This window comes from Garra rufa, chromosome 19, assembly GCF_049309525.1.
Source record: "Garra rufa chromosome 19, GarRuf1.0, whole genome shotgun sequence".
NCBI classification, from domain to species: domain Eukaryota; kingdom Metazoa; phylum Chordata; class Actinopteri; order Cypriniformes; family Cyprinidae; genus Garra; species Garra rufa.
Genome location: NC_133379.1, coordinates 23,608,651 through 23,620,850, shown reverse-complemented (window position 1 = coordinate 23,620,850; position 12,200 = coordinate 23,608,651). Strand labels below are relative to the sequence as shown.

At 35.2% G+C, this 12,200-nt stretch overlaps 1 protein-coding gene across 2 annotated transcripts in view; it reads left to right on the top strand.

Annotated features, from left to right (window-relative positions):
• Positions 1–12,200, top strand: part of arhgap42a (Rho GTPase activating protein 42a) — a 32,803-nt gene that overhangs the window by 9,951 nt on the left and 10,652 nt on the right. Inside the window, exons 4-12 of one of the 2 annotated variants that reach the window (XM_073824098.1) lie at positions 4,550–4,621; positions 7,722–7,823; positions 7,901–8,011; positions 8,287–8,391; positions 8,595–8,724; positions 9,538–9,638; positions 10,439–10,548; positions 10,698–10,757; positions 12,094–12,172. In XM_073824098.1, coding sequence (XP_073680199.1) covers positions 4,550–4,621; positions 7,722–7,823; positions 7,901–8,011; positions 8,287–8,391; positions 8,595–8,724; positions 9,538–9,638; positions 10,439–10,548; positions 10,698–10,757; positions 12,094–12,172 — 870 coding nt within the window. The remainder of the gene's footprint in view (positions 1–4,549; positions 4,622–7,721; positions 7,824–7,900; positions 8,012–8,286; positions 8,392–8,594; positions 8,725–9,537; positions 9,639–10,438; positions 10,549–10,697; positions 10,758–12,093; positions 12,173–12,200) is intronic. The other variant, XM_073824099.1, reaches the window with a different exon arrangement.

Sequence of the window (12,200 nt, the reverse complement as noted above, 5' to 3'; positions counted from 1 at the left end):
GTCCATCATAAAAAGTACTCCATATGGCTCTGCGGGGTTAATAAAGGCCATTTGAAGTGAAGCAACATGTTTGTGTAAGAAAAATTTTCATGTTTAAAACTTTATAAACCGTAATCTCTAGCTTCTGCTAACTGTCGTACACGCATTCATGAGCAGTAATGGGAATAACGGCGTTATAAGTATGCAGCGTTACTAATGGCATTCATTTTTTCAGTAACAAGTAACCAAAGAAATTAGTGTTTCCCCTGTTACAACCAAGTGTGCCGTACAAGTCCTGAAAATTGAAGCCAAAACGTTTCGATTGCCCCCTGTTGGCCGGCTGCAGTATAGGTCATAAACCCTGCCCTCTCCATGAAATCTAATGGGAAGTGAGCTAAATTAAATATTCGAATTACACTTCAAATAATTATTTTCTATCGTGTGAGGTAGTTCTTATCATGCTGATTCATGTTCAATTGTTTGTTTTTTTCTAGTAAGTTCTTTTTTAGGAAGTTATTTGATGCTATAAAAACAGGGTGTGGTGTCATGATTGTGATCTTGCGATTGGGTCTGCGGGAATTTGGGCGGGACTTTGATACCGTGGCTCCTCCTCTCGACACTACTGCGCAGACTCTGGCTCCAAATGAATCTCGACTGTGCAGACTCTGGCTCCAAATGACGTCATTTCCCCAAGATGACAGAAGCCATATTGAAATGCTTTGGCTTTACTTTTCTATAGTGGAATGAAGCAGAGACATGTTGTCTTATCTTTTTTTTTTTTTACAGTCTATGGTTACAACGGCATTAGCATTACTGACAATAAAATGCAGTGTTATTATAATTAAACTTACTAAAGTGTTTTTTATCTGAGTAGGCTCTCTCTAAGCCATAGGACCTGCAAAGCTGTGCGTTGCATCGCATTGCATTCTTCTGAGGTAAATTCTGGCTTATTCCTCTCAGCGCATCTTCTGCCAGAAACAAAAAGCAAATTAACTTGATGAATGTTCACGTTTGTTTACGGAGGTGATGTGGGCGTTTACCTACATGTCAGTGCGTCTCACGTGGATGTTTAAAATTGGAAAGCAGAGCCACTCATGGGCGTGATTATATTAGAGATGATGAGTTTAGACAGGAAAAACTGGCTCGCCCTGATTTCATACAGATTACTTTATCAGAGAATTTTTGTTTTTAATGTGACTTCATTTAATCTTGCTTCATTTATTTCTATACATATATTTCTCATGTCTGTGAGGCAGGTGTTCGCTGAGAATCAGGTTGATTTACTTACTTGTCTGTGAAGAGAGGTGCCAGAGACCAAGATGGTAAAGAGCGCACCCTGTTTATTTTCTTTATTTTACAAAAGCAAATTTTTTTGTTGTTATTATGACAATTCACAAATAAAAGTAGACCCTTCACAGTTTCAAAGATACCTTATTCTTATATGTATGATCAGAAATGACGTTTAGGGTGACCTTAGGGTTAACAGCGGGATGTTTTTCATTTCTGTGGGTTGAAGCAAGCCCAATAGCATGACATTTAGCCCCTGGAAGGTGTCTCTCACATTGTCCCACAGCAAAATTGAAATAGTGTGGATGAGTGTACAATGTTTTATTCATTTAACATATTTGTTATTAGGGGCATCCAAGTTATTTGACATATTTGAAATTTAAAAGTAACACAATAGTTGCTTTGCCTGGTAATTATGTAACTCAGTTACTCACTTTGTAAGAAGTAACTAGTAACTGTAACTAATTTAAGTTTTTAAGTCACATGCCCAACACTGTTAACAAAAGAGTGGCCTTCAAGCAGATGACGTAATGTAAGCTCCAGAGAGAATATGCAAGTCTCACAAGGTCCTGGTTTTGTTAGAAGCAAAGACAAAACTGTCTGCTCTTGGTTTAAATATCAAAATCCTCTGACACAATTTTTGATTACGGTTTATAAAGTTTAAATATGGATATTTTTCTTTCAAAAATCCATCAATTCTCTTCAGAAGGCCTTAACCCCACAGAGCTGTGTGGAGTACTTTTTATGATGTTTGGATGCACTTTTTGGGGCTTCAAAATCTCAACAGCCATTCACTGCCATGACAAAGCTTGGAAGAGGTAGAGCGTCTTTTAATATAACTCAGATTGTGTTCAGCTGAAAGAAGAAAGTGATATACTTAGCACCGTGGTCCTGCGAGACACGACATTTCGTTCCACTGTATGTCCACACATGTAGCGGAATGACAATAAAGCTCGACTTGACTTGACTTGATATACAATACACCTAGGATAGCTTGAGTGTAAATCATGGGGTATTTTTCATTTTTGTGTGAACTATTCCTTTAAAATATCAGATAATTCAGGTTGTGAAATATCATGTGACTCCCCCAAAATGTAATAATATTTCTGAATTTATAATTGTTGATATTTGTGAAAACAAACAGTTTTTACATAGGAAAAAAAAAATGTAAAACATTTTTTAAAATAATAAAGCTATATGCTAATAAAAATGTTTCAAAACCGTATAAAACCAACATGAATACAAAGAGTCCATTTGTACAGACTTGGTAAGTGTGTTTAAAACTTGATAAAAAAATAAAAAATCCTTATTGTGGCCACTCTTACATGTCCCATGTGCAGCTCATCTGTATGATGCTTATAAACCTGTCATGGATGTTTGTGTAAGGCAAGCTTGTTTGGCTTTAAAATCGTTTAAAATGAAAGTTCAGCATTTTATGTATATCATATATTCGGTAAACTCAACTGAAATTCAATATAAATATGCTGTTGGTTTACACTATAGGGAATGACTCAGCTGTGCGCCATGAGGTGAACAGGAAATGCACTCATATTTTAAAAATGAAGTTGTCACTTACATCCTTTCAAAGCCTATAGCATACATCTGGACTTGCTTGGAGTCTGTACATTTCTATTATTTGTAAGTGCAAATTCCATTAAAGCTGATGTGGGTGGATGGAGCCTGTAGAGATGGACGGTCAGTGCTGCCGCCGGCTGAGCGCAGGCAAGCATGTGGAACTTATTTCTTCCAATTCTCCAGTGAGACATGAAGTCCTCCGTGCTGCGCCTGGGAAAGTGTATAAAAGGAACCAGTGTATGTAATTGTGTGTTTTTCCAATCGGAGTGCCTACATGAAAATGGTACTAATTATAGTGCCGTTATTTTACAGTAAATAAAAGTAATTCCCTTGGATACGTTCACACACTGCGCCGGCTGTTAACTATTAACAGGCTGTGATGTCGATGAGTTCACACATTAAGAACCACGTTGTTCGCTGTGGTTTTTTTACACTACAGACTGTAAAATAGCTGAATTTTTAATACTTTTGCCACTTTGGTTTATGTTGCAGTTTTTGTAATTTCTGACTTCAAAGATTCTTAATACTGTGTTGTTACCTGAATGATCCACAGCTGTTTTTTGTTTGTTTTTTGTTTTGTTTAGTGATAGTTGTTTATGAGTCCCTTGTTTGTCCTTTTCATCAGAAAAGTCCTTCAGGTCCTACAAATTTTTTAGTTTTTCAGCATTTTTTGTATTTGAACCCTTTCCAACAATGACTGTATGATTTTGAGATCCATCTTTTCACTCTGAGGACAACTGAGGGACTCGCAACCATTACAGAAGGTTCAAACGCTCACTGCTGCTTTAGAAGGGAACACGATGGATTAAGAGCCGGGGTTGAAAACTTTTGAACAGAATGTGAATGTGTTCATTTTTCTTATTTTGCCTAAATATAATGTTTTTATTAATTTAGTACTGCACTTCATAAGCTACAGACGATACATACATGTTCCTCAGAAGACAAAATCAGTTAAATTTACCCTAATCTTCAAATTCCAAAAGTTTTCACCCTCGTGATGCAATGTGTTTCCTTCTGAAGCATCAGTGAGTGTTTAAACCCTCTGTAATAGTTGCATATGAGTCTCTCAGTTGTCCATGGTGTGAAAAGATGGATCTCAAAACCATACAGTCATTGTTGGAAAGGGTTCAAATACACAAAAATGCTGAAAAACTAAACTAAATTTGTGGGACCTGAAGGATTTTTTTTGAAGAACAGCAGGCAAAAAACTGTGGGTCAATCAGGTATCAAGTGTGTGTAAACTTTTGAATGGGGTCATTTTTATAAATTCAACTATTATTTTCTCTTGTGGACTACATGTAACCCTCTTGTATGTGAAATATCTTATTCAGGTCAGTACTAAATAAAAAATAACATGCATTTTGTATGATCCCTCTTGTTTTGGTAAAATAATTAACATTTTGCAGAATTTTTTTTTTTTTTTGCCAACATTACTGTCCATTCTTTTTCCTTTCATGACTTTTTTTTTTTAAATAAAACTATTTTAAACTATTGTTTAATGCAGGTTTGTGAAATTCTCATTTATTTTAGTCATATTAGACCTTATCCTGAAGAATACAGGTAGAAAGTAATGAATAGCTATTTTAGTCAATCTCAAGGCAAACATTTCCCTCAATGGCTATTGATTATTTTGTAATGTTTTATTGTATAGTTAAAGGTTTTTGATAGATGATTCATTGGTGTTTGTCATACTTTTTCATTTATTTAGATACAAAACGCTGACGATGTCTTGATCACACCGCTGGAAAAGTTTCGCAAGGAGCAGATCGGAGCGGCCAAAGTAAGTTCTTAAACCCCATTGTGAGTTAATGTACTACATGTCAGCGGAAAGTAATTTTTACCTAGGCTGTGACAGGATCCTATACGGTCAATATAGGTCTGTGAAACCCTGCAGGAAGGAGGTAAATTGCAAACACCTGTTGAAGACAAGCACAGTCAAATTATAGCCAGATACTGTAATGCCACATTGACCAACATGAAACGGCCTGCGAGCGCTGTGCTAGAGGGCACGTTTATAACCAGACTCTAGTTAAAGCTTTACTCTTTCTAGGAGATTAGCTTGTTGTGCTGCATGGGAGCCCTGGTGATCTGTGAATGTGACCCCTCCAGTCGTATTTGAAGAGCTGGAGCGCTGCCTGTTGAACTCAAGGATCCAGAGCCAACGCTCTTGATGCCTTATTTGGGCGTTTTGGCCCAGTGCTCTTAGGCGAGAGCTGCGAAGGAACTCGCTCAACTTAGACATTGAGACATGATAGAGGCCAAAGGGAATGGCAGCCCGGCTGTTCAACCTCCCGCAGATGTGTGCAGATATTCAAATCAAAACACTGTCACACACAATTGATTCCCAATATAAGATATGTAAATATTAGGTCAGAATTGGAACCAACAGCTGAATGACAAGTGTAAAAACAATAATATTTAGATATTTTGAATATTATAATATTTAATTAGTTTGTAATGTTTGGAAAGAAGTTTCTTAAGCTGTATAAGGCTGTATTTATTTGAAATAAAAGTAATATTGTGACATAATAAAATTATTGTTTTCTATTTGAATATATATTTTAAAATGTAATTTAATTCTGGTTTGGCAAAGCTACATTTTCAGCAGTCTTCAGTGTCACATGATCCTTCAGAAATCATTGTAATATGCTGATTTGGTGCTCAGGAAACATTTTTTATTATTATCAATATTAAAAACAGTTGTGCTGCTTAATATTTGTGTGGAAATATTCAAGATTCTGGATCAAAATTCTTTGATAAGTAAAGTTTAAAAGCATTTATTTGACATAGAAAACTAGCATTATAAATGTCTTTACTGACACTTTTGATCAATCTAATAAATTCTTGCTGAATAAAAATAATAATAATAAAAAAATTTAAATGCTAGTGTACAGTGTTGTTCAAAAGTTTGGGATGAGTAAGATTTGTAATGTTTATTCATATTATTTATTAATGTTATAATAGTCTTTTCTGCTCATCAAGACTGTGTTTATTTGTTGAAAAATACAGAAAAAAACTGTAATATTGTGAATATTGCAATTTTAAATAGTGGTTTTCTATTTTAATATACTATAAAATAGAATTTATTCCTGTAATCAAAGCTGTATTTTCAACATCATTACTTTATATTTATTTTTGGAGTCTGTGATACTTTTTTTTAGGATTCTTTGATGAATAAAACACTAAATGTACAGCATTTATTTAAAAAAGATATCTTTTGTAACAATATAAAGTTTGGGGTCAGTCAATTTTCTCTTTCTTTTTTTGTTTAAAATAAATGTATACTTTTATTCAGCAAGGATATGTTCAGTTGATAAAAAGTGGTACTAAAGCCTTATATTGTTAGAAAAAAATTCTATTTTGAATAACTTTTTATTATTCATCAAAGAATCCTGATAAAAGTATTACAGGTTCCAAAAAAATATTAAGTAGCACAACTTTTTCCAACAGTGATAATAAATCAGCATATTAGAATCATTTCTGAAAGATCATGTGACACTGAAAACTGGAGTAATGATGCTGAAAATGCATTGCCTCACAGAAATACATTATATTTTAAAGTATATTAAAATACAAAACTGTTATTTTAAATAGCAATAATATTTCATATTACTTCTTTAATAAAAACATTACAATTCTTACTGATTCTAAACTTTTGAATGGCAGTGTACATGTATACACATTTCTTTTATTCCCTGTATACGTGTCTTTTTCAAATCCTTGTACAGGAAGCATACATTCCTAAAGAGAATGATGTCATTGCTAGCCAGCAGATGGGCCTAGAAACTGGACTAAGCATGTCAAAAATGAGATTCCTTCAGTTTGTTGTTTGGCAATCCAGTCTGTGGTTTAGACGGCGTGTCCATTAGAGGGTCATGGGAAAGGTTGGGCTGATGTCAAACAGGAAAAACAAACAGCTCCAAACTGGTTTCAGTTGCAGTCTCAAAGAAAAAAAAAACAGATTCTCATTGCTGGAGGTCTGCAGCGTATAAACGCATAGTCCAATGTAAATAGGTGCCGTCAATGCGGGCACAGGAAGTGGGGGCTTGTCTACTGTAGACGTCTTTACTCAGCCTCATTTAGAGCCATAGGACGCCACGTAGAATTGAAAACACGCACTGTTTGTTTGTTGTTGTTTTATCTGTGGTTACATGGGTACTCAGAATCATCAGCTTTATCACGCTTATCACTGATGGTACCTCAGTGACTAAGGAAATGTGTGCACGCCACACGTCTAGAAGCAACACTTTACTCCTTTTCAGCTGAGCTGTTGCGTCACCCATTTAGTTCCTTGTTCCCTGTTATACTTGGAAAAATACTAGAGGCTGTAAAAGAGCTTCAGCTAAGTACTGAGTTAGGGGTATGAATACTTATGCAATGTACTTGTTTCGAGTTTTTTTCTTTTTCATTTTTAATACATTTACAAAAATGTGAATGGAGTGTTGGTGTATGGAGTGTAGACTAATGTGGAAAAAATGTATTTAAAGCAGTTTAACATTAGGCAGCAACATAAAACGTGAAAAAAAATGAAGGGGTATGAATACTTTTGCAAGGCCATGTATATAATAAAAATGTCCGGTTGAATTTGGCAGAAATCTGTTGGCCAGGTTTAAGCACTTGAATTTGGTTACTGGAAAGTCAAATGTGAGTCTGCCATCTACTGGTTATTACATTTCAGGATTAGTTTTTGGCCTGTCCAATGAAAATAAACAATTGAAAACCCTCCTAATGTTTTCATGAGACTCTTATATGGTGTTTGTTTACAAGTTTAATGTTTTATATAACATCTTATCTCTGCAAAAACCATTTAACAGGATAATTACAGCACAGGAAATTCCAACTCATATCACCTTTTTTTTTTTTTTTTTTTTTTTTTGAAGGAAGGGAAGAAGAAATTTGACAAGGAGACAGAGAAATATTACACCGTTTTGGAGAAACACTTAAGTCTTTCTTCAAGAAAGAAAGAGTCACTTTTGCAGGAGGTAACTTGAATGTTTATTTATTGATATGAAATATCCAGAACACACAGAAAATAACAATATCTGAACTATTTCTTTAGGCAGACACCCAGATAAATAAGGAAAGACAGATCTTCTATGACGCCTCCCTGGAATATGTTTTCAAAATCCAAGAAGTGCAAGAAAGGAAAAAGTTTGAGTTTGTTGAGCCGGTAAGACACACCTATTTCCATTTCTGCAGTGCTATGAATGCAACTTTTGTTTGGGGAGAGGAGAGAAATGAAGACTTTCTCTTACTGAGCGAAAATTGCTAGACTGCTTTTTAATCTATTACATCTTGTAACATCAGCAGTGTTGTTTCTCTGAAGCACATGCCTATCAGAAAGAAAATGATGATAATAGCTACATCCTGCCTTTCAGATTCTGCATGATTGTGAGTGTTATTGCTTTTATACAACTGATCAAACTACTGCTGTCTTTCTCACAGCTGCTGGCCTTCCTCCAGGGATTGTTTACTTTCTACCACGAAGGTTACGAACTGGCACATGAGTTTGAACCGTACAAGCAACAGCTACAGTTCAACCTCCAAAATGTAAGAGTCTTTAGATAACATGGCCTGACATATCAGTCTGACAAAAGGCCATTGTGTAGTGCTAAGCATATCATAAAATTGTTGAGAGTGTGAATTAGTCGTATGCTGTATAATAGAATATCAAGTATTTATTGCTGCATAAAGGAATTGTGATGTCCTCTAGTGATGTCCTAGTGACTGTTGTTTTGATGTTCCCTCTGAAGACAAGAAATAATTTCGAGAGCACAAGACAGGAAGTGGAGAATTTGATGAGAAGGATAAGGTCGGCAGAGCAGGACTTTAAAGCTCCAGGACAGTGGACCATGGAGGGCTTCCTCTATGTGCAGGAGAAGCGTGAGTATCCCCCTTATCATGTCCATGTCACAACTAATAACAAAATTCTACATTTATGGATCAATTTAGAGTAGACGTCACAGTTACATCACTTGCAGCTGTGCACAGATGGTGGTTGCAGAAAAACACTGGTAACAATTGGAGGTAAACGAGTAAAATCCGTAGAATAAGAGAAAAATATATATTTGTGCCTTTTGATGTCAAAGTTGGAATGCAAATCATTTTTATAACATGCTGTCATCAAAGATGCCATTTGAAGCTAAACGCAGACGTTTAAATGTACATACTATGGATGGAAACTGCTATGATTACTCTACTTTTAAAGCATAAATTCGATTTAAACAATAGGTCTACATAATATTCACATACGCTGTTAATAGGAGACATATTGTATTAGCCCTACAGTTACAGCATGAAAATATTATTTAAACCTATTACTGTTATCTCACAATTCTGACTTTTTTCTTATGCAAATGCAAGTGTATATCTCCTAATTCAGACTTTATAACTCGATTTAACTCAAAAATAGTGAGTTTTCTCCCACCAAATAGGCTTCGCCTTTAAAAAACATCATCTCTGTTTCGGATCTGTAAGACTATACCACTCTCTAATGTCTATTTCATTGAATAACAGTGCTTATCACTGGGTGACAAGAACATTTTGAAAACGATCAATCTGTAATCTTTTTTAAATCTAATGTTGTACTATATCCGTGTAACTCTCTCTTCTAGGTTTTCTGCTCACATACATATATACATTCTTATTTACTCAAACAGTTCATATGCACTGATGATCACCTGTTTACTGTTGAAGGACCCTTGGGGTGCACATGGAGTCGACATTATTGCACGTATGAGAAAGGGACCAAAATGTTTACGATGAGCAACTCTGAATTCAAGTCTGGAGGCAAACAGGTATCATATGTTCAGCATTACCATGTAGTTTATATCTAGAATCAAAATTTCCTGATCATTTACTCACCCCCATGCCATCCAAGATGTGCATATCTTTCTTCTGTCGCAAAGAAATTAAGATTTTTGAGGAAAACATTCCAGGTTTTTTTTTTTTTTTCATGTAGTGGACTTCAGTGGGAATCAGCGAGGAATAAGGGTCTTTTCTAGCGAAACTTTTGGTCATTTTCTAAAAATAAATAAAAGTGATATACTTTATCATCTTTGACTAGCTTGATTTCATGCATTACGTAATCATTTTGGAAAGGTCACACGTGACATAGGCAGAAGTACTGACCCAGTACAAAGCGAACGTGCAAAGAAAGTCAAACATTCTTTACCAAAAAAGTTAGAGGAGAAATGAGATGAGTCTGATGAAAAAAAAATTCCCTACCCTACATTTTTTAACCAAAGTACTAACTAAGTATGGGTGCAAGATGAGCATTCGTGGTTAAAAAGTACATACATTTTAGATTTTTTAAGAAAATGACCAATCGTTTTGCTAGATAAGACACTTATTTGTAGAGCCCTTTGAAGCTGCAATTAAACTGCAATTTGCACCTTCAAATTGTTGATCCCCATTGAAGTGTACTATATGGAGAAAAATCCTGGAATGTTTTCCTCAAAAACTTTAATTTCTTTGCAACTGAAGAAAGAAGGGCATGAACATCTTGGATGAAATGGGAGGTGAATAAATTATCAGGAATTTTTTATTCTAGAAATGAACTAATCCTGTCTTTTGTTTTGTTTTTTGTATTGCCTAGAATGGACTGATCATGAGTCCCCCTGAGATGTTTAAGCTGAAATCCTGCATCAGACGGAGGACTGACTCTATTGACAAGCGATTCTGCTTTGACATTGAGGTGGTGGAAAGGTGGGTTCACACAATGGCACGCATGACATTGAGAGGAATTTGAGAGCTGCAGGAGACAAGAACTATGCTGTGTTTAGTTCTTTCTTCAGTCTGTCATTTTCAACACTCTCCTTTTTTCCATTTCTTCTCTTCTCTCCTAATAACTGAAGAGGTAACCCCTGTGAAGGGCTTCTGTTCAGTTATCTGCAATGTTTCTATAAAGTTCATCGGTATGTTGCACTTTTATCCTAAACTGCTGATGTGTTCTAATAATAATAAAATCACTTTTAATAAACACAAGCTCCCTTCTCCTGAATGTGGAGTGTTTAAGTTACTTTTTAATGCTACATAACAGTTCTCTAAACATACTAAAACATTTTTGTGGTATTTTATAGTTGTTTTTTTCTATCACTATTTACAAAAACCAAACGTTGTTGTTAATTCAGTAACTGCACCTTAGCTTTTGAGTTATTTTTGACTGATTCATTGAAATTACTGAAAATTTACTCACCAGTTGCTAAGATGTACATTTGAGGTCAAAAGTTAACATACACCTTGCAGAATCTGCCAAATGTTAAATATTTTACCAAAATAAGAGGAATCATACAAAATGGGTGTTATTTTTTATTTAGTACTTTCACATAAAAGACGTTTACATATAATCCACAAAGGAAAGTAATAGTTTTTATAAATAGTAATTTATAAAAATTACCCCACTCAAAAGTTTACATACACTTGATTCTTAATACTGTGTTGAATGATCCTCAGCTTTTTTGTTGTTGTTGTTGTTTAGTGATAGTTGTTTATGAGTCCCTTGTCTGTCCTGAACAGTTAAACTGCCCGCTGTTTATCAGAAAAGTCCTTCAGGTCCCACATTCTTTGGTTTTTCAGCATTTTTGTATATTTGAACTCTTTCCAACTATGACTGTATGCTTTTGAGATCTATCTTTTCACACTGAGGACAACTGAGGGACTCAAATGCAACTAATACAGAAGGTTCAAACACTCACTGATGCTTCAGAAGGAAAAACAATGCCTTAAGAGGCAGGGGGTGAAAACTTTTTGAATTTAAAGATCAAGATAAAGTTTTCACCCCCAGCTCTTAATGCATTGAGTTTCCTTCTGAAGCATCAGTGAGCATTTAAACTATCTGTAAGTTCATACAAGCCATGGTTTGTTATTCAAACTAACACTGTATGACTAGTTTTGAGTACAGCTAGTTATGTTAACTCAAAAAAAGATGTGTGTTTGTTTCATTCTGTGGTATCTGGCCCTTTAAACTAAGGTAAAATGTGCTTTCTTATGCCGTGGCAGAGTTGAGGAATTGCATTGAAGGAAAAACTGCTTCATAATACTGCTCACATAAATCAGTTTCCTTTCGGGCTACATTGTCTGCAGCATATGGATTTGGTTTGCAGGCTTTGGAAACATCTCATTATTCGTAGGCATGATGCTTAGAGCTTGATTTATAAAAATCTTGGTTATAAACAGATAAATAGAAGAAATCAATTGCAAAACTAATTCCACTAGTAGTTGAGAGTTAACATGTATCTGTGTGTCTCTCAGGCATGGTATCATCACCCTTCAAGCTCTCTCTGAATCCAACAGACGATTGTGGATGGAGGCCATGGATGGAAAAGAGCCGGTAAGAACTAACACCCAGTTTAAATGAG